The sequence below is a fragment of the Eucalyptus grandis genome, chromosome 1 (assembly GCF_016545825.1).
Source record: "Eucalyptus grandis isolate ANBG69807.140 chromosome 1, ASM1654582v1, whole genome shotgun sequence".
Lineage (NCBI taxonomy): Eukaryota > Viridiplantae > Streptophyta > Magnoliopsida > Myrtales > Myrtaceae > Eucalyptus > Eucalyptus grandis.
In genome coordinates, this window is record NC_052612.1 from 17936679 (window position 1) to 17961844 (window position 25166).

General features: G+C 39.2%; 2 protein-coding genes and 1 pseudogene across 2 annotated transcripts; all 3 read left to right on the forward strand.

The window, feature by feature from the left end:
- The first annotated feature begins 729 nt into the window (after window positions 1-729).
- Window positions 730-4129, forward strand: LOC120295774 (aldose reductase-like). The gene is made up of 8 exons (XM_039317342.1): window positions 730-873; window positions 994-1044; window positions 1845-1918; window positions 2024-2111; window positions 2521-2727; window positions 2844-2915; window positions 3587-3829; window positions 4016-4129. The coding sequence occupies exons 1-8, from the start codon at window positions 730-732 to the stop codon at window positions 4103-4105; spliced, it is 969 nt and encodes a 322-aa protein (XP_039173276.1). The 3' UTR covers window positions 4106-4129.
- A 4220-nt stretch (window positions 4130-8349) lies between these two features.
- Window positions 8350-14628, forward strand: LOC120286039 (annotated as a pseudogene).
- A 4390-nt stretch (window positions 14629-19018) lies between these two features.
- On the forward strand, window positions 19019-22754 carry LOC120291522 (receptor-like protein EIX1). The gene is made up of 2 exons (XM_039309041.1): window positions 19019-19259; window positions 19357-22754. Exon 2 carries the CDS (start codon window positions 19488-19490, stop codon window positions 22551-22553), a length of 3066 nt encoding a protein of 1021 aa, XP_039164975.1. The 5' UTR covers window positions 19019-19259; window positions 19357-19487; the 3' UTR covers window positions 22554-22754.
- Window positions 22755-25166: the final 2412 nt, after the last annotated feature.

Below are 25166 nucleotides of genomic sequence, written 5' to 3' on the forward strand. Positions count from 1 at the left end.
ATCTTCAAACTTGTATATGTGTTATACATTTACCTTCGACCAAGTTTCCGTCAAATAATTTTCTAAATCAATGGACATCGTTTTTATTTCATTCAAGTTAGGTGGGCATCATATCAACACTATTTATTTACGAAACCTTGACGGAAGGTGAATTTGTCACACATGTATACATTAAATTTTTCTAGTGTCACAAAAGTTGAAAGTAAATGTATTATGACCTATATAATTTAGGGTTTTGATAGTTTTTCTCTCTTTTTATTTATGTTGCAAGGGCAAAATGAGGGAGATGAAAGTGAGAGAACATTACGTTGGGAATAAACATGCAAATGCATAAAAATAGATGGATAGGGAGAAAAATAGGAAAGAGCGAGAGAGACCAGAGAATTTAATTTTGTCTAAGACATTCAAGTGTACTAAGGAAAATGTTTAAGAGCGCCATTTGTTAAACCTCATTTCTTAATGTTTTTGGGAACACAAACATTATAATCTAAAAACGCGACTCTTTCGAAATTACAAAACCTTTCAACTTTCAAGGTGTGCTGAAAACCACCATGTACGTGTTGGCCATGCAACAAGCCATGTCGCTCCTCCCTCCTTCCCTTCCTACTTCGCCGCTTGATTTTTCCTTCCTATTTCACCGCTTGATTGATTCTACTTTCATTCTTGTTATTCTACTTTCATCAACAGAACAGAGACGCAGAGAGAGAGAGAGAGAGAGAGAGAGTGACAATGGCTCAGGCAACGCTCCCAGCCGTCGATCCCAAGGCCCAGAGCTTCCGACTGCTGAGCGGCCACGCCATCCCCGCCGTCGGACTGGGCACTTGGAGATCGGGCTCCGACGCCTCCTCCGCCGTCCACGCCGCCATCGTTGAGGTCGTAGTTTATCTAGATCGAGCTCGACCCTTCCCCATGTTTTCGCCTCTTCTGTTCTTGCTTTCCCATTTGGTTTTGAGTTTAACAAGTTTTTTTTTGGCCGCGACGAGATGAGTGCAGGCCGGTTACAGGCATATAGACACCGCCTGGGAGTACAAAGTTCAAGAAGAGGTCTCTTTTCGCTCCTTCACCTTGTGGATTCATTCGTTCTAGTGCTGAACTAGAATAATGCCCATTTGATGCACGGATTTTAGACATGATTTTTCGATAATGAAACATAGGCGATTTACTTAACGGTTATTTGTCTGTGTATATTTGCAAGGATTCACAAATATCAAAATGCACCGTCTTTCTCATGTCAAGTGTAACCAATGTATTTAAATGACAATAATACTTTATAAATTATAGTTAACATGTGTCCCGAAACACTCATTAACAAGACCCTTTTCGAAATATCATATTTTTCCTTTGTGTTATGCGTAGGTTTTGTATGACCTTTTCAAGCTTTCATTTCCCGCATATCTGAAAGTCTTTAATAAGAATTATTATCTTATTCAACAAAGCAATAGTTATAGATTTATCTATAAATGGAAATTAATGCAGAGTGAATAGTGGAGATTTTGATTTGAAAGGGTTGATGGTCTGTGAAAGCCAGTGTTGATTAATGATCTTGGAAGCTTTCATTTTGCATTAGCCTCTGCAACAATGTAAAGTGAGGCTTTCTGTATAGATTCTTTTTATCATAGTTATAGAGTCTCAATAAGACGGCCGAAAAGGAAAAGATAAGGAAGGATTCGAGATCCAAGACATGGATTAGAGCTCATAATTAGCAAAATGTAACATATTTATTATTTTATTACTTTGCCAAACAATTTCTTAAGAACACTTGTTGATAATATCTGCTCTCTAGTTCGTAACGAATGTTCTTGACATCGAGGAAATTATGATTGTCTCGCTGCTCTTGATCGTAGGTTGGGCATGGGCTCCAGTCAGCTATGCAAGCAGGAGTCGATAGGAAGGATCTGTTCATCACATCAAAACTTTGGTAAAGTGTGAAAATGATCATCATATCATAAACTCCAAATTTTTCTGGTTATTATGTCCTATGCTTATCTACGGCAGTTGAGTTAAATTGCATTTTGATGTGCAGGTGCACCGAGTTGTCCCCGGACAGAGTTCGACCAGCATTGAAGAACACCCTCCAAGAATTGCAGCTTGACTACCTCGACCTTTATCTGGTCATTGTCCAGCTCCAACGTGCTCTCTTATTTCTTAGTTAGAGTTCGAATTTGACCACCGGTGGCGGTGGCCTAGTTGCCCTCGCGCTTACATTCTCATCTCCAAGTCATGGGGTTGAACTGCACTTGCACCTGGTAGCCTCGTGGCTTGGTTGGGTGAATGGGTGGTGGACCTCTAGTGCCTCAGTGGTGTCACGGTGACAAGCTCGCCCACTTCGGTAGTGCTGAGTAGCAGAGGCTCGTCCTTGCTTGAACTGAACTTTCCATAACGAGCATGATACTCTTATGATAATACTAACGAGAGTAGTTCGATGCTCATCTCTCCCTATTCTTTTCTGGGAGCTAAAAAGAATTTGGATTGAAGTTAAGCGTTGGCTTGCTTGTTGTGTAACAACCTGTGGTATTGCAGATCCACTGGCCATTCCGCCTCAAGGACGGTTCCAGCCGGCCTCCAGAGGCCGGCCAGGTTTTAGATTTTGACATGGAAGGTGTGTGGAGGGAAATGGAGAAGCTTGTCAAGGACAATCTGGTTAGGGACATTGGAGTCTGTAATTTCACCCTCAAGAAGCTCAATAAGTTGCTGGGATTTGCGGAAACAATGCCCTCTGTTTGTCAGGTACAAAGAAATCAATTAACCACTAATTAATTAATTAATTAATTAACTGACCATTCAATCACTTGCTTGGATTGAGTTTGAAATTTGGATTAACGGATGAGTTTTCTTTTGTTCAGATGGAGATGCATCCGGGATGGCGAAATGATAAGATGTTGGAGTTCTGCAAGAAAAACAGCATCCATGTCACGGTACGATTTTGCAAATGTCTTTTCTTTTTTGGGATTGGAAATTGTTCATCTTTCATGTGGCATTGCCAGTTTTGAGTTCAAGTCTTTATTTATCTCTCTTACTATATATTTTTGCACTTAGTTTTAAACCAAAGTTCGGCCTACAAGTAAATAAAACAAATAGCGATAGTGCTGCAACATCTCACAATTTATCGATAATTTTTGGATCTATGTATTAATATATGTATGAAAATTATGAAAACTATGAAAACAATATAATTTGTTGGGAAAAAAAAGGAATGAGTTGTTCCTTTTTTCCAGGCGATTTGTTCATAATTTATATGAAAATTATGAAAAATGAACGTGAGAGTCTACATGTTAATATTTGTATGTCTTGAAAGTTTCAACTACTTCAGATTCTAAAAGTATCAAATTGCGTTCACTACAATATTCATTAATCAAAAAGTGAAAAGTAAAGGTCAATTCATATAACAATTCAGAAGTCGGAGGACAAGGATGGTGGAGAGAGACAACGTGCACGAGAACTACTAAAGCTTGTTGTTATAAAACCCAGAATCCAATTGCAAAAAGGTATATATAACCTATGAAGAGAGAGTGCACGAAAGAGTTTCGATTTAAAATCTTTAGCCACTGCATCACAACAAGCTGACAGTGATGGAGAATCATCGAAGGCATACTCTCCGCTGGGCTCATCCGAAGGAGGCCGAGATCTGATCCACGACAGGACGGTGGAGAAAGTGGCGAGGAAGCTGAACAAGAGCGCAGGGCAGGTGCTGGTGAAATGGGCCGTCCAGAGGGGCACGAGCGTCATCCCGAAGTCGACCCACCCCGACCGGATCAGAGAGAACACGCAAGTCTTCGGGTGGGAAATCCCGGAGCAAGACTTCCAGGCGTTCTGCAGAATGCCCAATCAGGTAAACGTTAAGTCTTCGGGATTAGCTTAATCTTATCACATCCGACATGACGGGCCAAGTCAATCGGGACCTGAAGAGGGCCGTGTGGACCCACGTCGATTTGGACATCGTGATCGATTGATTAGTTTGCGTTATGAGTATGTCTTATGATTTTGTCCAAAGTGTCTTTTCTCATTTGACTTGCAGAAGAGGGTGCTTGATGGAGAAGAATTGTTTGTGAACAAAGAGGCAGGGCCGTTCAGAAGCGTGGCCGATCTCTGGGACCACGAGGACTGATTCACCAAGAATGCGTGACCACTGGCTTTGTTGAACATCCTTCTTGGTACAAGTCAGTGTCGTGACTTTTGCTTTTGTTGATTAATAAAATGTAGAAGGGAAATTGTTACGAAGTTGCGGGAATTTAATCTAGTTCGCAACAATAATCATTGCTCGTAAGTCATAAATAGAGTTTATCCCATTTCGTTTCAGGTTTCAGGATTTGTGTTTTTATGTCATGTCAAAAAATTATTACTTTGAGCATGAAATTGTTTATGATTTTCTCCATAACCAATTTCCTGTTTTTATTATAAATTGTTCGTCTGATGCCATCGAAAAGATCAAATTGTCCTTCCTTATGAAACAAGTTTTGGATTTAGGGTCTAGATGAGCATGGGAGTTTAGAATTAGAATTTGGAAATGGACATTCTCAAGGAAAATATGACATTTTTATCGCAAAGAAAACAAAGTGGTCTCTAAAAGCTTAACCCGAGCATGTATATGGTATTTTTAATTGTAGATATATGTAAGTATTAAATAGATAAAATGAACTGTATGTTTTTAAAATAAATGAAAATGGGCCTTCACCTCATTTAATCAAAATCCACAATAATATATATATTAAGGATTCTTCTTTTATCTCGATGTCTTGTCCAATCAAACAACTTCAAAACTACCAAATGCGGAGCTTGTGAGTCTTGACGCAGGACACGCCATTTACTCTTCAGTGACATGCTTAGCTTGAGCGTTGGTGCGTAAGTTCGTGAATAGAAAATTAAATAGAAAATTAAATAACATAAATAATCCCTAAATTTTGACTCAATGTATAATGTGGTTCTTAGATATTTAGTCTAATGCAGGTCTATGAATTTTAATTTTAATTTGTTGAATGTAATTCATGAATTTTTTTTATATATGTTCAATTTAGTATTTAGACTATATGAAAAAAATTCAATAATGTTACTAATTCTAAATTAGTGTAAGAATTGCATTGAATATTTTCATATGTCTAAGGAACATATTAAATAAAATTAAAAGTTCAGAGATTATATTACGCATCGGGTTAAATTTCATGGACCGTCTTGCATCATTATCCCGTTTATAAACTCTAATACTATCTCCGCCATTAATTATATAAATCTCATTATTGGACTAATTAAAAAATGCATTTTTAACCTACATAATCTACCATTACACTCGATATATATGTTTTTGAGAAAATGAAAGTATGATATACTATAATCATGAATATCTTTTGGTCCATCCGACCAGAAAAGAAGCTCCTCCCATGGGACATGCTTTAATTGCTTCTCTCTCTCTCTACTCTCTCTCTCTCTAGACATGCATCCTCCTTAAACCCCCTCATTTTTAGACCCCAAAAAAAAAAAAAACCCTCGTTTTCATCGGTAAGAATACAAAATGGTCTCTTAAAATTATAACCCAAGCATGTATATAGTATTTTCAACCGTAAGAATATATAAGTACTCATTAGATAAAATGAACGGTACGTTTCTTCAAAGAAAAAAACAAAAACGGGCTCTCACCTTATTTATTCAAAACCCAAAAAGGGTTAATATCCTGAAAAACCCAAAACTGGTACACTTGTGACAAATTTATCCCAAACTATATTTTTGACTACCAAAAACCCCAAACTCGATATACTTTTGACAAATTTATTCCAAACCGGTACACTTGTAACAAATTTACCCTATGTTAGTTTTCGTAAAATTTTATTCTCAAATTATTAAGTTAAATGACACGTGACAATTGACCGGTATACCAATTCAGAATTTCATGCTCTGTTTGTCACAGTTTATAATTTTTGTGATTTTTTTGTGATATTAATCCAATTTAGCAGATGGTATATTTATCACAAATTTATCATTTTGGGGTTTTTTGCAGTCGAATAAATTAGTTTGGGGTAAATTTGTCGTAAATATACTAGTTTATGATTTTTTATAGTCGATCGAGGTAAATTTGTCACAAATATACTAGTTTAGGGTTTTTCATAGTAAAAAAAATAATTTGGGATAAATTTGTCACAGTGACACCAAGTTTGAAGTTTTTCAGGATATTAACCCAAACTCAAAATGATATATCTTTTTTTAAGGATTCTTCTTTATCTCGTCTGTCCAATCAAGTAACTTGAAGACTACGAAGCTTGAGAATCTTCATGCAGAACGCGACATTTCCACTTCAGTGACATGCTTGGCTTGAGCTCCTGTGCATAGTTTATAAATAATAATAATAAAACTCATCCGTTCGGTGCTCCATGCCATTCAATCATTCTCGACGAGTGTATTTACTCTTCCTTCCTCGGTTCTGGACAATATTGAAAAAATCATGAGACAGTTTCTATGGAAAGGAACGGCCCCGGGGCCGTGGTGGAGCTAAGGTTGCATGGAAGGACGTTTGTCTTCCTAAAAATGAAGGTGGATTGGGTATCCGGAATCTGAGGGATTACAACAAAGCTTCAATGGTAAAATTTATATGGTTCCTCTTCCACGATAAGGAATCGTTATGGTGTCGTTGGATCCATTCCATCTTCTTAACCAAAAGGAACTTCTGGATTGTGTCCCAACCCAAATTATGCTCCTGGTCTTGGAAAAATATTCTCCAACTTAGAAGTTATTTTCGAAATTCCTTTAGATGGAAGGTTGGAAACGGCTACACGGTGTCCCTATGGTATGATTACTGGTTATCGTGTGGCCCGCTTGATGCATTCGTGCCCTCATCATTCAGAAATAGACTTCGCATCCCTGACCATGCGGTTGTTGCTGACCTTTTCTCTCCATTGGGCCGGCCCTTAAAGGAATGCTTGGTGAGATGCGGTATATCTCTTCCAGAGTTGACTTCGGGCAATGACAGGTTTTTCTGGTGCAGTCATCCCTTCGGTTTATTTTCGGTTTCATCGGCATGGAACCTTATTAGAGCCAAGAAATCTTCGGTTAACTGGGCACCTCTAATATGGGATTCCGCTATAGTCCCTCGCTACCAGTTCATTCTCTGGCTAATTGTAAAGAATCGCCTTCCCACCCAGGTAATGCTTCTATCCTATGGTCGTATTGACTATAGTGTGTGTGCCTTCTGTAGTGAAGTCCCTGATTCAAGAGATCATCTTTTCTTCGGATGTCGCATCTCGGCTTCTTTGGCCTTCTTCTGGGCCGCCAGATGCAACATTCCTTGGAGAAATTGATGCTGGGATGAGGTACTCTCTTGGGCCCGGAAGTTCCTATCTGGAAATGACTTCTATCACAGAATAGTTCGGTTCTCCTTTGGTGCCCTTTGCCATCTCATCTGGAAGAAGAGGAATGCAATCCTTTTCAGAGGTGAATCTCTTGTGCTTCCGGCGCTCAAAAATCACCTTATCAAGATGGTTAGAGATAAAGCCATCACCTTTAAGAATGTCTCTCCCTCTCCGAGGAATCAAAGACTTCAAAGAGGATGGGGCTTTGACCCGGGCGTGTTTCTAAGTGGATCTGCTCCTTAATCGCTATGTGCTGCTCTCATTTCCGTTCCGCATTCTCAGGCTATTCACTGGAGGATTGATGGGTCCATCACCGCGCCGGTGCTCCTTGGGTGTCGCCTTCGTGTTTGCTAGCGGGCTCGGCCCTTGTTTCTTTTACATCGGCTCCCCTTCACTTTTGCCAATCGGTTAAGAGTGTCGGTTATGGAACCGATCTTTTGTACATTTGTCATTCTCTATATTATTATTACCTTTACCAAAAAAAATAAAAATAATAATAATAAAATAACACAAATAATTTCTAAATTTTGACTTAATATTTTAATTGGATTCTTGATTTTTGTTCAACGTGGTCTTAATTGGGCAATATAATCCATAAACTTTTCGCATGGATTATATGAAAATGTTTAATATTGTCCTTAATTTTAAATTAACGAAAAGACTACATGGAACATTTTACATAGTATAATGATTATATTGGACATTTTCATATAATTTATGAACTTCAATACCATCCCATCATTAATTATATACGAATCTCGTTATGATATTTGGGCAATCATACTAATTTTAGAAAATGCTTTTTCAATCCCCATCCTCTACCATTACACTAGACTTATATATATTTGTGAGAAAATGAAAGCATAAACATACATACTATAATCACAAATATCTTTTGATCCATCCAACCAGAAAAGAAGAGAAGCTCCTCCAATGGAACATGCTTTAATTGCTTCTACTTTCTCTCTCTACTCTCTCTAGACATGCATCCTCCATAAACCCCCTCATGAAGGATTCGATTCCGTAACAGCATCCGCCATTACTACTTAAACCTTTGCTTCCCCACCAAGTCTCCATCGCCACCTCCCCCCACCACCACCCGCCGCCGCCGCCCGCCGCCGCCGCCGTTTCCCCGCTTCCCCTGCCGCCGGGTACCCTTTCATTTCCTGTGTTGTTTGGGTTCTCGTGCTGCCGGTCTCGCCCCGCCGGAATCCGTTCCGCGAGCTCGGCTGCTGTAAAGTTTCGATTTTTTCCGGCTTTTCTCTTTGGGTTTCGACGGGCGCGAGGAGGATTCTCGTTGTGCTCTTGGGCTCGGTAGATTGGCCGTTCTTGCGTTGCCATCATCGCGTGTGCGATTTCGTTCGGTTCGAGCGCCGAACGTTCCTCGTTTCCCGCCTTCTGCCCGACATCAATCTTTGTTCGCTGTTGAATTGTCGATAGGACCCGGCATTGGAACATCGCTGGTCGGGTTGAATTTGAAGGTGTTGGTAGTGTTTATTCAGTGTGTGTGTAGGAATAGGATTGAGTCTTGGTGCTCGGTGGATGTATTTTTGGAATGGCGAAGTCAATCGTTCGACACAGGGGCTGTAAATCTGTCGGGTCTGCGAGGTTGTGCTTTGTGGACGTAGGTGGGGAACACTGAAAACCGTTTGGTTGTTGGACTTGAGCTCAATGCTCTGTTTTCCTATCATCGTTGGAGGGTGCTCGCGTGCGGCTACGGTATCTTGTATTGTTTTACGCATGCACCGTATCATTTTGCAATTCTTTGGTTGTCTCGATCTTGAGATGACTGATTAAACGTTTGCTGTCGAGCTTTGGTCCTTTGCATACTATTGAATGTGCTTCTGAATGGTTGGCTTGGCTTGTTTAGATCTTCACCTTCAACTTCATCCAATGAAGAGGGCAGTCTCAAAGTACAAATACTTGTTTTCTTTTTTTTTTGGTTACGTGATATATATTTGATGGGAATTTCTAACAGGATGGGGACGATAAAGAATGGGGACACCTACTTTGGGAACACAACTTTTCCTCAAAATATCCCAAGTGGTGTTTTAGCTCACAGAAACTTGGGGAAGAATAATCTTGGCGGTGTAATCTTTGGTTGCAAGGACAACACAATGAAGGAATGCCTATTCAAACAAATATTTGGTGAGTTATTGGTGGTTCATGTTTGATTTATTGGCACAGCACTTATAACTTTCATAGTTTTTCGTTTACTTATCGTTTGGTTGAGGTTGTAGAATAGTTGAACATGCACAATGGAGTTTGTTCTTCTTCTTTTTGCTTGATCCATCATCGCCGTATGCTTCCTTGTTTTAACTTGCACTGGTTTTATTTGAAGTATGAAAACTCATGAGAGATGTTATCAACAGGCTTACCATCTTCGCACATTGCTTATGTCAACCATATTGAACCGGGCTTGCCACTGTTTTTATTCAACTACTCAGACAGAAAACTTCATGGAATTTTGAGGCTGCAAGCCGTGGTCAGATGAATATCGATCCTTATTGTTTTAGCACTGATGTTTTAGAGAAGACTCCATATCCGGCACAGGTATCTCTTATCTATTTGGCCAACACGTTATGTATTGTCTCTTAGTTTTCATTGCTGAATGTATGATTTTGAGTTGATTGGTTGTCCAATAAGGTTCAAATTCATATCAGGATGCAATGCCAACCGCTGCCGGAAGATCAGTTCAAGCGAATAATTGCGGACAATTACCATACAAGCAACCATTTCTGGTTTGAATTGGACCATGCTCAAACAAGTAAATTGATATCCCTATTTGCATCTTTAGCCATCGCTCCATCAGTTCCCCAGTCTATAATCCAGAAGAGAACACTTTCACAACCTCTTCTCTCTGAGGAAACAAGAGGAGAATGGGAAAAAATGAAGCATTTTACTTCAATGGAAAAACTTGAGCACTCAAGTGGGAGATCTGATTCTGCAGATCCTTCCCTTTCTTTTGAAGTAGATGATCAGCTATTTGAAGGTCATGCAGGTATGCAGCAAGATGGAGGAGATGAGAAAGATTCAATAATTACGAAACTCAAAGATTTGGCTCTTAGCCAGGAATATCATGATTTACATTTGAATCATTATTCTGAAGGTAGTTCAAGTACTGAGGGCATAAAATCTGAAGAAAACAGCTTTATTGAGGCACCTGTGGACAAGAAATTACAGGATTTTCATTCCTATGTTGACCTAGAAGAGAAGAAATTACAGGATCTTCATTCCTCTTCTGATATCATTGCCCAGGTAGCATCTCAAGCAAAAATAATTAGTAATCTTCCTTCTGCTCATGCTCCCTGAACATTCTATATGATGCCTCTCTATGTGTAGTTGATTGAAGAATTGGGAGAGCTCAAGGTCTTTAAGAAGGAACAAACTCAAAAGATGATTGATTTGGAGCAGAAGCTGGTACTATGAAGCTTTGTTCATACTTTTTTCCTCTTCGTTTCATTTATTAGCTCTAAGCTTAGAATCACTTATTGATTTGTTTTTGGGGATTCTTCTGCCATTGGGTTTGAAAGGGTTGACTATTTTATTGGATTTTAAGTATCCCATATACTCTTATAGGCCCAGTGCTACAAGATGTTGCACGTAAAACCTTTCGAATTTATGCAATGTTTTTCACTAACCTATTAAGTCATTTGAGACAGGGTTGAAAGGCAAACTGAAAACATTTTCAGGGTATAATTTGTTGCATCTATACCTTTCCTTGTGCTGCTTTTAAAGGTCATACTTGAAAGGAAATTTTGTCCCTAAGGAAACCCTCTCTAATTCCTTAGTGAAGGAAAATATAGGTTAGGTTGAGTTTCACATGGTTAGCTGTAAACTCTATGTTGAGTAATGATATCTCCTGCTACGTTACCATTATAGTTATACCAGAGAGTATTCTTGCATTGCTCTAGCTTAGGGATGGAATTAGGATTTTTTTTTTTTTTGGGTGCATTGATACTGGTCTTCCTTTCATAGATAGCCTCGGGTGACTTTTTTTTGAGGCACTCTTAGATTCACTGACTCTGTTGTGCACAAAACATGTGTGTTTCTCCTATGTTTTTTTTGTTGGGTCACAGTTTGTGTAGTTTCTTTTCTTATTTTTTACATGTTTTGTCGCATCATTCACTGTATTTTTGGTTCAGGTTTGGGCAGAAAACGAAATTTGTTATCTGAGAGATCACTGTAACTTGTTGGACTCTTTGTTGAAATCTTCATCGCATAATGCTGTTCCTGAGGAAATCCAATCTTCTGAGGAATTGGAACTGATCTTGATTTTAAGAATTCCATCATTATTGTTGGAGGATACGATGGTTCATCATGGTTATCTGCCGTATATTCCTATTTCCTTCTCACAATGTAGTAAAGTCTCTTACCCCGATGAACTTTATCCGTGCATATGCATCTGTTGCAAAGTTTAAAGAAGATCTCTTTGTGTTTGGTGGTGGAGATGGGGAATCCTGGTATGACACAGGTACTAGAATCAGTGTCTTTCTAATCTCCATTGCCGTTGTAATCCTGGTATCCTAATGTGATGACTATCTTTCTGCACAGTCGAATCATACAGTTTAGCTGAAAATAAATGGACCGTGCAACCATCATTGAATGCTAAAAAAGGAAGTCTGGCTGGAGCAGCTTTAGGGGAAAACTTTTGCTCTTGGAGGCGGGAATGGACCAGATTGCCTTTCAGATGTTGAGATGCTTGACTTTGACATCGGCAAGTGGATCTGCACACGGTCAATGCTACAAAAGGTATAGTACCTAGCTTGTTTGTGCTTTTAAAGTTGTCTGGTGAAGCTACAAAAGACAGATTATGGAATATGATCAATTAGTCAAAGAGTGCCACCAACAGAGTGCTCTAAATGGAGTACTTTTTTTTCCTTGCAGTAAAAAGTTATAATGCAAAATTTAGTCATAATCCTTTCAATTTTGCAAATTTAGTCCTAAATCTTTACGGGATATTTCAATATAGTCCTTCAGGCCAATTTTTGCTAAAAAATGTTGAGGTGATAGTCAACTATTGCCGGCCGTCCTACATGGCACGTTAGCGAGGACTGTAGTTGCAAATTGAAAGGATTATGATTGAGTTGACATTTGCCCTATAGGTATAAGACTGATTTGGTAATTTTTCTGATAGATATTATATGAAGTTGATTTGAGGGTTTAGTACGATAAGGTAGTGCCATGTTTTGATTTCTAATATCGACCCTGGGATGAGTCTGTGTAATCTAAGTAAGTTGTTTCTAATGAATTCACTGCCATGTGCCTGGTGGTCATTTGTTTCTAGTTGTGGAAAGGACAACTGGTACTTTAATAGGATTCCCATCACTAATGAAAAAGAGGAATTTGAGTACAAATTTTACCCTATCGAATCTCTTCTCCGGCAATCTTCTTGTTTCTGATAGGAAAATGAACTTCCTTTCCCTCTCTTTACTATTAAGCATTAGTCAATTCTCACATGTCCTTTTCAATGCTGTTTTGTATTTTGCTTTACTCACTAAATACTTGATAATTACTTTTTGGGCGTGCTTCTCCTTTTCTCCCAGCGATTTGCTCTTGCTGCAGTGGAGCTTAATGGGGCAATATATGCTACTGGTGGCTTTGACGGCAATAATTATCTTAAGTAAGAGACGAATTTTTCATCAACCTTTTATTTTGTGATTTGAAGTGGTCGATCATTCTTGTGACTCTCTTGACTGACTGTTATCCTTTTTCCTGATAAACCGAGTACATGAGTTGATTTACTTTTCTGGGGGCATTCTTGTCAACTGCTGTGCAACCTGTGAAAGTATCTGGCGTGTGATTAACCCTTCATATGTTGTTGCAGCTGATGGAAAATGGCAGTGTCATTCCTCATATGAACACTAGTGCTTTTGCAATTTTACCCTAAGAAACCTTTACTGGTGAAATGCAAGTTATTTTTATGTCCATATCTCTTACATATCTGGAACTTCAAAATACCCTTGTAGACCTAATACTCCTCAATAAAGGAGAAGAATCTATATATTTCTTGCATGGCATATGAAATCTTTTACATCAGAGTTAGCTACAGCAGAGAGTTGGTAATTTTTCCTCTGCTGATTTATTTCAGTTCGGCTGAAAGATTTGACCCAAGAGAACATTCTTGGGCCAAAATTGGAAGCTTGACCACAAAGAGGGGCTGCCATTCACTGGTCTCGCTGAATGAAAAGCTGTAAGTATACCCGTATGTTCCTTTTGATGCCAGCTGTTCAATTTTATTTGATGATATTTGCCCATAGATGCTGGAAAAGCATGTCGTATTCTCCCTTGACCTGGACATGATACTGTTTCACGTCTGTGCTTCTTGTGTATTAAGTATTTTCACAATGTAAGTCTAATAAACAAATTCCTTGTAGTCTCCCTTCTTCTTCCGTTCGGCTAACATGACTAAAGGACAGAACTGCAAAATTAGTTTTTTTTTCCAGTTGTTCATTTAGCTGGTTGTTGTTTCAACTGTAAATTAATTAAAGCTAGCTTTACTGTACTCTGCTAAACTTCGAGTTTCAGTTTTCTTGAGCGTTGTGTCTTATCTGTACTCCTACAATAGATATGCCTTGGGTGGTTTTGATGGAAATTCAATGGTTCCGAGTGTTGAAGTGTATGATCCACGCCTGGATTGCTGGATGGCTGGGGAACCAATGAATTGTGCTAGAGGGTATTCTGCCGCCGCTGTCCTTAATGAGTCGATATATGTGATTGGAGGTGTAAAGGCCGATGAAGGCATCGTAGACACAGTGAGTTTTCTGCCTCCCTCTATTTTGTATGTCATGATTCATGTATAATTTTCAGCCAGGCGTTGGATTGACCCTGAGTCCTCAAAATTTGTCAACCAACTGCTCATCCGATTTACTTTTGGGGCATCGTTTAGCTTATGCCTCCATTGGTATTGTCACAGGTTGAATGTTACAAGGAGGGCCAAAGTTGGCGTGAAACATCTGTGAGAGGCATCGGGCAAAGGTGTTTCTTGTCTGCCATCGTCCTGTGAGAGAAGCTTCTTTTAGCAGAAATGTTTCCATTTTCTTTTTGACTGGTGTTGCAGATATCTTCCCACACATAAAATGGATCGGTGTTAGAGAGTTCTGTATATTGTTGAAAACTAGGGGGAATAGAGAGAGATGCATAGGAATGTACAGATGAATTCGAGCTTGCTCATATCACAAGAGGCCTTTTGTTTTGTTGCACTTGCACTCTTAGTTAAAAGCAAATTCTTATAATTCTGCAAAAATTACTCTTTCGTAAATCTTGACCACCATTTATATGAACCTCCTTTCGTTAATAATCAAGAGTTGCATATTCCAACTTCATATACTCTCTTCAAGCTTCATTGATTACGGCTTAGGTTATCCCACCGCATGTGTGGAGAATTCATTTTCATTCGTAAGTAGTTGCTCATGTCATGCCCATGTAAGACTTTGCATCATGCTATCTTATTACATATGCTTTACATGACATTCCTATGCACCCAATTCCCATCTTAGAAAAATTGGGACTTCCCATGAATTGAAGTTTCTTTTAATTGCTATATTTGCATGTTTATTTTCGATAGGTCGTATGTCATAAATGGGAAAAGATAAAAATTATGTATTGCTTGCTAGTAATTTTTGATTGGATGTTCATTAAACAATTTACAGAAATATGCCTAGGGGTGCATTTAATGAAATTTAGATTTATGATTACATTGCATTTTTTATTGCACAATGTTAAATATTTCCATGTCGATTAGCTCATTTTAAGAATATACGTTGTTTAGTACATTATTTACATAGCATATCACATTTGCATATTCACTCTCCTTTCATGTATAGTTGACGAGGTCGTGTCCCAGGGCTTTTATAATATGACGTTGAATAATGTTGCCAGATTTGGCTTAGGGTCTTATCATTTCAGCCATTTATTTTTTTTGTTATGACTGATTTCATTTTATTGCTTGCGTCTTTATGTGTGGTCATGTAGTTTTGCATGTTTAGGGATGAACGTTAGAAAATATTACATGAAACACCGTTTTATCAAAGGAGGAAGGGTGCCGATAACGTACTATAGATAAAATTTACGTAACCAAGTCTCGATGATGAGTATTTGAGTGGGTGGCTGATTAGACATACTTCAGAATTTGCATTTATTGAAAGGACCTCAAGACTTTGACTTGGTGCTTGCGGGTCTAGCACTGCAAAAACTTGCCTCCACAATAATGCCGTTGGTGCTACGACTTCGTCAACGTGTCACCTATTGCTTGGCTTATAGCGGGGGGAAATAGCCAAGCACTTGCTACGTTTCAACTTGAAGTTGTACTATAGTGACGATGAGATATAAGAGACCATGCAACGAGTGATGATCGTTGATTGACCGGGAGTTATTCGTAGACTTTCGATTTACCAAGCATCAATTGAAAGAAGCATGTAACTTCCCATTCTATTTTTATAAATGGAATCCACGGTGATGATGGATACATTTTCCTTGACTCATAAGATAGACTAGATAACAAGGGACCCGTGGAAAGTGTAGAAACAAATCTACACTTGTGTGATTACACAACTCTGCTTGATCACTTGCTCTTCAGACTTTTGCTGAATCATCATCGCTGAAATTAGTCCACATCTAATCTAACAAATAATCCATCTCCCATGTGAAGTACTTCTCATGAGATGGATTAGTTATAAGATCAAAAGTCCCATATAAGATGATAAAAAGTTGGTAATGTCACTTACACATCAGTAAATCGTTAACAAATTAAATCGTTACCAAATGAGATGCATTTTGAGGGTTTGACTCTTGTTATCTAGGCTAAAGGATCACATTAGCTATTCGATGCCGTCATCATTGGCGTGAGTTTCTAAGAATCAATGGAACAACACCCGTAATACAACAATAGAGAGTTACCGTTTTCACAAGGATTGAAAAATGGATTTCAACCAAAATGTACAACAAGAGCTCATCATTCTCTACATCGTCATCATCTTAATAAATAAGTGAGAAAAGCCATTTTTATCAAATGAAGAGCCCCAACACAATAATAGAGCACGGTTGGAGCAAGAAACTTGAAAGACTTAATTGCAAAGGTTTTTTTGTAGTAGTCACCAGTGGAGTCAACAAAGGACCAACATTAGATGACGAATCCAATTAAAGACTTATCTCTTTCTTCCGACTAGGGAAGCTTCATCATATAGCAACTTATATTTTTCCGGTGAAATCCTACTTTAATCATAGCCAGATTCCTCAATTTCTTCATATCACTCATTTTAAGTTTAACTTCAATTTATTTGTGAGGTTCTTGCTAATTTTAAAGCAATAATAAATGTCATAACCAATCAAGTGTAAATAATGTTGCGACTAATAGGGCTTGGGAGAGCTCATGTCAAGTGTGAGTGCCTATCTCACAAGAGAGGTTTACTTGATAATCCATCCAAACGCCTCAGGGATGTCGTTCATCTCTAAAGGGTCGCAATAGAGAGTAATAGAATATTTAGTTATTAAACCACACTTTGATTTAATAGTTTAAATTTGTATAACAATTGACAATGATCTTGTAAAATATCACCATTTGTCCGGCTCTTAAAATTCTTCTACTGTCTTGTCATCCTCTAGTGAACAATTGATATCAATAGGAAAATTCAAGAGAGTGGTCTTTCTTCCCAAAAGAGATTCACAAGAATCGGTTAATATTGTACTACAAATTTTCATCGTTCCTTCATGATAAACATCCCAAAGGCGCACTTTTGAAAAGAAATGTGAATACGTACTCAAAATCCATTATGAGCATTTGAGTAGTGGCAGAATTAGGCGTACTTCAAACCCTGCTAGAATTTGCATCATACAAAGGAAAATACAGCCAGATGAATTTAGACAGACCCCAGTCTTTGCATAGCATGACGACATGGACCTCAAGACTTTTTGATTTGGTGCTTGCGGGTTTTGCACTGCGAAACTTGGCCATACCTTAAGTTTTTCCACGATAATGCCGTGGGTCCAGCCTAACCAAAGTGTTGGTGGTCCTGACTCACAACAATGATAGTGAGGCGTGGGCTACTTGCACTCCTGGACCAGCTCTGAGGATGAGATCAATAGACCATGCCATGAGCGACAAGTCGAGTTGACTTGGAGTTATATGTGGAAACTTTGATTGAAAGAACATGTGACTTCCCATTCTAAATTTTCCAATTGAAATGTGGAGCAATAATCGTTGAGTTGACTGTGAGTTATTTGTAGACTTTCAATTTACCAGACTTCTATCGAAAGAAACATATAACTTCCCATTTCAATCGAAATCCACAGTGATAATGGTTACATTTTCCAGGAAGTATAAGATAGATGAGATCACAGGAGGGTCGTGGAAAGTGCATAAACAAAACTACACTCACATTAATACACAACTCTGTTTGGTCACTTGCTCTTTGCATTTAGCTAAATTATCATTGCTGAAACTAATCCATATATAATCTATCTCCCATGCAAAGTAAGCCTAATGAGACGGATTATTGATAAGATTTAGATTCCCATATAAGATGAGAGAAAGTTGGTAATGTCACCCATGCACCCGTAATGCAATAATAAAGAATTGCCATATTCATGAGGGTTGAAAGATGGATTTCAACCTATGTGTACAAGAAGAACTTGTCATTCTTAACATCGTCATCACCTTATTAAATAAGCGGGAAAAGCTGTTTTTATCAAGTCAAGATTCACGGCACAATAATAGAGCACGATTGAAACAAGAGACTTGAAAGATCAGACTTTTGCGCGTGTTGATTTTAAAGTTTTCTGTAGTAGTCACTAGCGCTCTCGCCAAAGGATCAGCATGGGCACACGTGTTGCTCAGATCAACATTAGATGATGAATCCGATGAAAGACTTTTCTCTTTCTTCCGACTAAGGAAGCTTCATCACATAGTAACTTACATTTTCTATTGAAATCCTACCTTAATCAAAGCCAAATTCCTCAAGTTCTTCATATCACTCATTTTAAGTTAACAATTTACTTGTGAGGTTCTTGCTAATTTTGAAGCACGAATAAATGTCATAATCAGTCAAGTGTAGATAATGTTGCGACCGATAGGACTTGAGAGAATTTGTGTCAAGCGCAAGTGTCCATCTCACAAGAGAAGTTCACTAGATAATCCATCCAAACACCTCGGGGATGCCATTCATCTCAAAAGATTGCGACAGGGAGTAATAAAAAAATTTATTATCAAACCACGCTTTCATATAATAGTTAAAATTTTTAAAATAGTTGACAATAATTTCGTAAAATATCACTATTTGTCTGGCCCTTAAAATTCTCCTACTGTCTTGTCTTCGTCCATTGAACAATTGATATCGATAGGAAAATTTAAGAGAGCAATCTTTCGATCCAAAAGAGATTTATAAGAATTGATTAATATTATATTGCATTTTAGTTTATGCTCTTGGTAATTGTCCATCGTTCCTTCATAATAAACATCCCATAGATGTACTTTTTAAAAGAAATGTGAATACATACTCAAAATCCATGATGAGCATTTGACTAGTGTTTGAATTAGGTGCACTTAAAACCGTGTTAGAATTTGCACTCATGCAAAGGAAAATGCGACCAGATGAATGTAGACACCCAAGTCGTTGCATAGCATGACGACAAGGACCTGAAGACTTTTACTTGGTGTTTGCGGGTCTTGCACTGCAAAACTCGTTCATACCTGAAGTTTCTCCACAATAATGCTGTTGAGTCCAGCCCCGCCAAAGTGCGTACATCTTCGAGCTACGACTTCGTTAACCTGTTGTCTATTGCTTGGCTTATAGCAATAGACAATAAGTTAAATATCGTCAGAATTTGAACAATACACCCAAGCCAAAAAGTTGAAGCCTAATCGAGTGGCGTTCATGTGCCATATACCTTTTGTTTTCAATATCGTCATCATTCATGGCGGAACATGATAGTGTAAGAGTGCTTGTACTAGTAAGTCTGTTGTTGATTTTAGACCATGCGTGTGTATGCTTGTGCAGAAATAGAAGCTCATCCTCAATTTGCTTTGAAGACGAAAGGCATGCTTTACTCCAGCTGAAACAAAGTCTCTCAAACACATCTCACGTCCTTTCTTCATGGAACAACGAAGATTGTTGCCAATGGACTGGAGTAAAGTGCGACCGAGCAAATGGACATGTCGTCATGCTCAAGATCACGCCAGAATACAAATTCCCATTTCGCCATATTTCTTTCACAGCCAATGAATTGAACTCTTCTTTGCTGAATTTGAGATACTTGAGCTACCTGGAGTTGAGCAAGATCCATTTCAAAAAGGCGAACATACTCAATGATATCGGCTCGATGAAGCAATTGAGGTACCTTAATTTATCCGACTCTTTTGGTTTTGCAACTTTTCCTAGTGAATGGGGAAATCTCACTCAGTTGGAAGTCCTCGATCTCCATAGTTATTTTCACGTGGGTGTTGTTGATGACCTTCAATGGGTTTCCCATCTTCAAGCATTAAAGTACCTTGACATGAGCGGCCTGAATTTTACTAAATATGGAAACCCCATGCGGGTGATCAATATACTCCCATCCTTATCTCATTTAAGCCTATCAAATTGCGGGCTTTATGACTTTCACTTGCCTACTCATCTTGATCTTCAGTACCTCGATCTTTCAGAGAATTTTTTCCAAGGTCCCATCCCAAGCACCATATTCCAAAACATGACTTCTCTTCGGCACCTTGATCTTTCATCGAATTCTTTCCAAGGTCCCATCTCAAGCACTATATTCCAAAACACGGCTTCTCTCCAACACCTTGATCTTTCATGGAATATGTTTAGAGGTTCCATTCCCAGCACTATGTGTCAAAACATGACTTCTCTGCGGCACCTAGCTCTTTCAAGGTGTTTTATCAAAGGTCCCATCCCGTGCGCTATATTTCAAAACATGACTTCTCTTTGGCATCTTGATCTTTCAATGAACTTTTTCGAAGGTCCTATCCCGAGCGCTATATTTCAAAACATAACTTCTCTTCGGCATCTCGATCTTTCATGGAATCATTTCAACTCTTCAGTACCAAGGTGGTTCGATAACTTGAGAAGTCTTGTCGATCTCGATCTTGGATGGAATCTTTTGCAAAGCATTGAAGGAGGGTTGTTCTCTTTCTTAAGGAACAAACCATCCCTCGAGTCACTATCATTGCATGATAACGAACTTCATGATGAGTTATTTTTAGTTGAGGGAAATTCTTCGGGGCTTATCGGGAAAAACTTGGAGCGATTGGATGTAAGTGATAATTTTCTCCGAGGAGCTTTGCCAGATTGGCTAGTGCACTTGAAAAACTTGACATGGCTTGACCTATCATCTAATCAATTACATGGAACCATCCCGTCATCATACGGTTGGTTATGCTTGGAACAACTTTCTCTTTCTTATAATCAATTGACAGGGAATATTCCAAAGGCATTAGGAAGATTGCAAGTCTTACGGTCTTTAGATCTCAGTAACAATCTTCTAAATGGCACCATTCCACAAAGTCTCGGGCAACTTCAAGATCTTGACTGGTTAGATCTTTCAGGAAATTCCTTGAGAGGAACAATTTCTGAAATCCACTTCGCCAACCTCTCGAAGCTAGAGTACTTAGATATCGGCAACAACTCTTTAACTTTCAAGGTGGATTCCGATTGGATACCGCCCTTCGATCTGTCTTACATAGTGATGATGTCTTGCGATTTCAGAAAGGAATTTCCGCAATGGATAAAAACGCAAGTCAATGCAAAAAATATAGTGTTGTCCAACTCATCCATCATAGGAGCTCTCCCTGATTGGCTAGGTCTCATGTCATTCTACTCCCTGGATCTCTCTTACAACCAAATAAATGGATCTCTGCCGAAATTTCATCCTAAATTGTTCTACTTAGATCTCTCTCACAACTTAATCTCAGAACCTATTCCGCAAGATATTGCCCGAGCGATGCCTCATATAAGTTCCTTGAAACTGAATGATAACCTCTTAAGTGGTCCAATACCAACCTCATTATGCGAGATGGAATTTTTGGATGAGTTGCATCTTGAAAGGAATGAATTAGTTGGCAAAATACCTGATTGTTGGAAGGCGAACATTTTGAGTCTCGTTGATCTATCGTCCAACAAGTTGTCTGGAGTCATACCGAGTTCTTTGGTAAATCAAACTCAGCTTCTATCAATATACTTGAGCAACAACAGTCTCCAGGGAGAAATTCCCGTGACTATGAACTATTGCAGGAACTTGCTAGTTTTGGATCTTGGTGAGAACAAAATCTCTGGAAGTGTTCCACATTGGTTTGGAACAAGCTTTCAGTTTCTAAATATTCTAAGACTACGAGAAAACATGTTCAATGGCAGTATTCCTTCACAACTATGCTCACTCCCCGCATTGCGAATGTTGGACCTAGTAGTGAATAATCTAACGGGAAGGATTCCAAATTGTCTTGGCCATATGACAGGTATGAAACTACCCAAAAACGTAGATGAAGGCAATGCGCTTTCCCCTACTTATGAGGCTGAACCTTCCGTGAATGACTCGATGCCTGCTGCCCTCGATCCATCAATTTGGTATATATTGCATGTGGAGCAGGTCGTGAAGGGGATAGACCTTGACTACACAACACTCGCTCTACGACTTATGGTCAATTTGGATCTCTCAAGCAACGAATTGATTGGGCGAATCCCTGAAGAGCTTACCTTGCTCTCCAAATTACGAGGCTTGAACTTATCTCGCAACTTTCTTTCTGAAGGCATCCCAACTATGATTGGACACATGAAATGGCTCGAGTCACTTGATCTTTCAAATAATCACCTTTCAGGAACAATCCCACAAAGCTTTTCTGCGTTTAAATCATTGAGCAAATTGAACTTGTCTCACAACAACTTTACGGGGCCAATTCCCAAAGGAAATCAAATCCAAACCCTTGATGATCCTTCCATTTATGCAGACAACCCTCTACTTTGTGGCGATCATCTACAAAAGAAATGCCCCAGTGTTGAGGCCCCTCGAGTGTCAGAAGAAGATCCCGATGAAGAAGGTAAGCTTGAAAAGGTGATGTTCTACATAGTCATAATGCTTGGGTTTGCAACTGGGTTTTGGGGAGTTATTGGAGTTTTGGTGTATAAGAAGAATTGGAGACGCGTCTACTTCAACTATGTGGATCGTAAAACAGACATGGTCTACGTGATTATTGTAGTGAAGGCAGTTGAGTTGAGGAGGAGATTGAGAAGAGCATAACAAGCCTGTTCTCCACATCAGTCAGTCCAATCCTTTGTTGATCTCACGAAGTTCTTGCTTTCTTGTTTAAGCAGAATCATCTTGTAGTTGGCTTGTTTCTCCTTTTGAGTAGTTACTAGTAGCCAATTATGTAAATGTTGGTTCAAAGCTATATACATCATTACCTTTACCAAAAAAATAATATATATATTGTTTTCTTCAGTTTCAAGCTTGTCCAAGCAAGCCGTCCATAAAACGACATGGTAAGTGCAAATCATGTATTTTGTAATTTAGTGTTGCTCAGCTCTTTAGCAGTACCTCGTGTTATCATAATCATGATATTATTTTGCTTGTCAATGTCGTAAAACTATGTTAGCAATTCCATTTTATATTGTTTAAGCTTTTCCTGCTAAGTGCATGTTGAGGGTGATATGACATTAGTAAATGAAATTGTTAATGGCATAGTGCCCACCAATGTTCAATGTATTCCTTTCCTAGGCTATATTTCCCCTTTGAATTTTGAGACATCAAAAGAAAGATATATGCATGTAGCTAGAACCATTGTTAAATTTATGTCTTGAATTTGAACTGTTTACGAGATTGGTCTCAAAATGATTTATTGCATAAAGAAAAAGAAGAAGTTCCCAGCCACTAAAAAGACGAAAGGGAGGTGCAAAAAGAAAACAAAAGGAAATATTACGTTTCTGGAATAGCTTTTGGAATATATATTTTCAAGAAAATAACGATATTTTCCGATATTCGATTGAGAATGGCGTGAAAAATATTTCACTATTCATTATCTGATTTATTTTTCTTGTTGCCTTCCTCCTCCTTCCTTCTTTCTCCTCCTTTGTCTACGTTACTACGTGCCCTAGCGATGGCTAGTTGCTCGGTGACGGATCAAAACGCGGATCAAAAAGCTCGAAGTAGAAAATATTTTCCTCACTTTTGAATGTATTTTTTTCTAATAACGTTAACATTTTTCTTGACTAACTCATTTTCCATCAAATAAATTCTGGAAAACATCCTAAATTTTTTTTTTTCTATGAAAACGAACGGAGATAGTCCTTTTCTTTTACTATGCCCAAAGTCGTTCATTTCGCTAGAGTGCAGCCGCCATGGTTACCTTCGTGTTTTATAAGGAACTGCACGTTGAAGGGAAGATGGGCATCCTCCCGAAACTAGCAGCGCGCGCGTGCGCCCACACACAAATACAAGCCTACAGTAGCAGCTCGTGGGAAAGGAAAAGAAGCCGAAACAAGGACTCTTTGAGGAATCACAGGCAAGCCTCGACTCAACGGGTCGATGCCCGGACGACTCGACATCTGCCCAAAACAATGAGACAAAACTAGATCTCATTCGGGCATTTTATCGAACAGATCCCATTCGGGGTACGCTACTGAAATGAATAGTTTTTGGCTCGACCAAGACCCAAACCCGAGCCGAGACTCTCGCCAAATGAAAAAACGACCCACGCGACAGCCAAACGAAGGACGGTCGAGGCCGGAGTTCGTGTAAGCCGGACGGCCACGAGCTCCAGCCCGGCGTGCCCAAGAACAGGGTCGAAGCTTACCGGAGCCTCGGCGCTGGAAAGGAGGCCCGGCAGCGGGTCGTCGGCCGCGATGCTGGCGCGGTGGCCGGCAGTCTCTCCCTCTAACTCCCCTCCCTCGCTCAAACTCTCATATGCGGCTTCTCTCTCTCGAATCTCTCTCTCTTCTATACGAGAAACCTCTTGCTCACGAATTTTTCTCTTTTTTTGTGTCCCTGGTAGTTACAGGCGAGGAGCCCGATCGACGGAGGTGTTTCGGCCACCGGTTCTGGGCACGCCGACCAGGCTCCTTGGCTGCTCTGCGGAGGGTGTCCGTGCGCAGAGGCGCAGGAGAGGAAGGAGGAAGGAAGGTGGGGAACGGAGAAGGGGCCCGGCTGGGGAGAAATTAAAAGGAAATGGGCCCGACCCAGACGAAGGGGAAAAAAAAAAGGGGCTGGGGTCAGGCCCAGCCCCAAGCCATTTCATTTTTTTTTTTTTAATTAAAAAAATGAAAAAACTTGGTTAATGCAAAAGATCTTAATGCCAATGTGACGTGCTATTCAATGTAAATTTTTTGGGTAGGGTCAAATTGGCCTCTAATTTTTTATGCAAGTTATCTCTAAATGTTTAATCAAAATTTAGGTATCAACAAGATATTATTGTCCAATTGGCTCGGTGTCTTATCATTTCCGCCATTTTTTGTTTTTGTTTTTATTATTGATTGATTTCATTTTATTGCCTGCACCCTTGTCTGTGGCTATGTAGATTTGCATGTCTTGGGATGAAAATCAAAAAAGATTTCATGAAACACCGTTTTATCAAATGACGAAAGGTACCGATATTGGGCTATAGGTAAAATTTACGTAACCAAGTCTCCATGACAAGTAAATGAGCGAGTGGCTGATAAGACGTACTTTAGAATTTGCATTTTTTGAAAGGACCTCAAGACTTTTGACTTGGTGCTCGCGGGTCTTACACTGCAAAACTTGGCCATACCTGAATTTTTCCACAATAATGCTGTTGGTTCAGCCCCACCAAAGTGCGTGCGTGTTGGTGCTCGTGACTCCTATTTGCTTTGTACATGTTTCAACTTCAATTGAAATAAT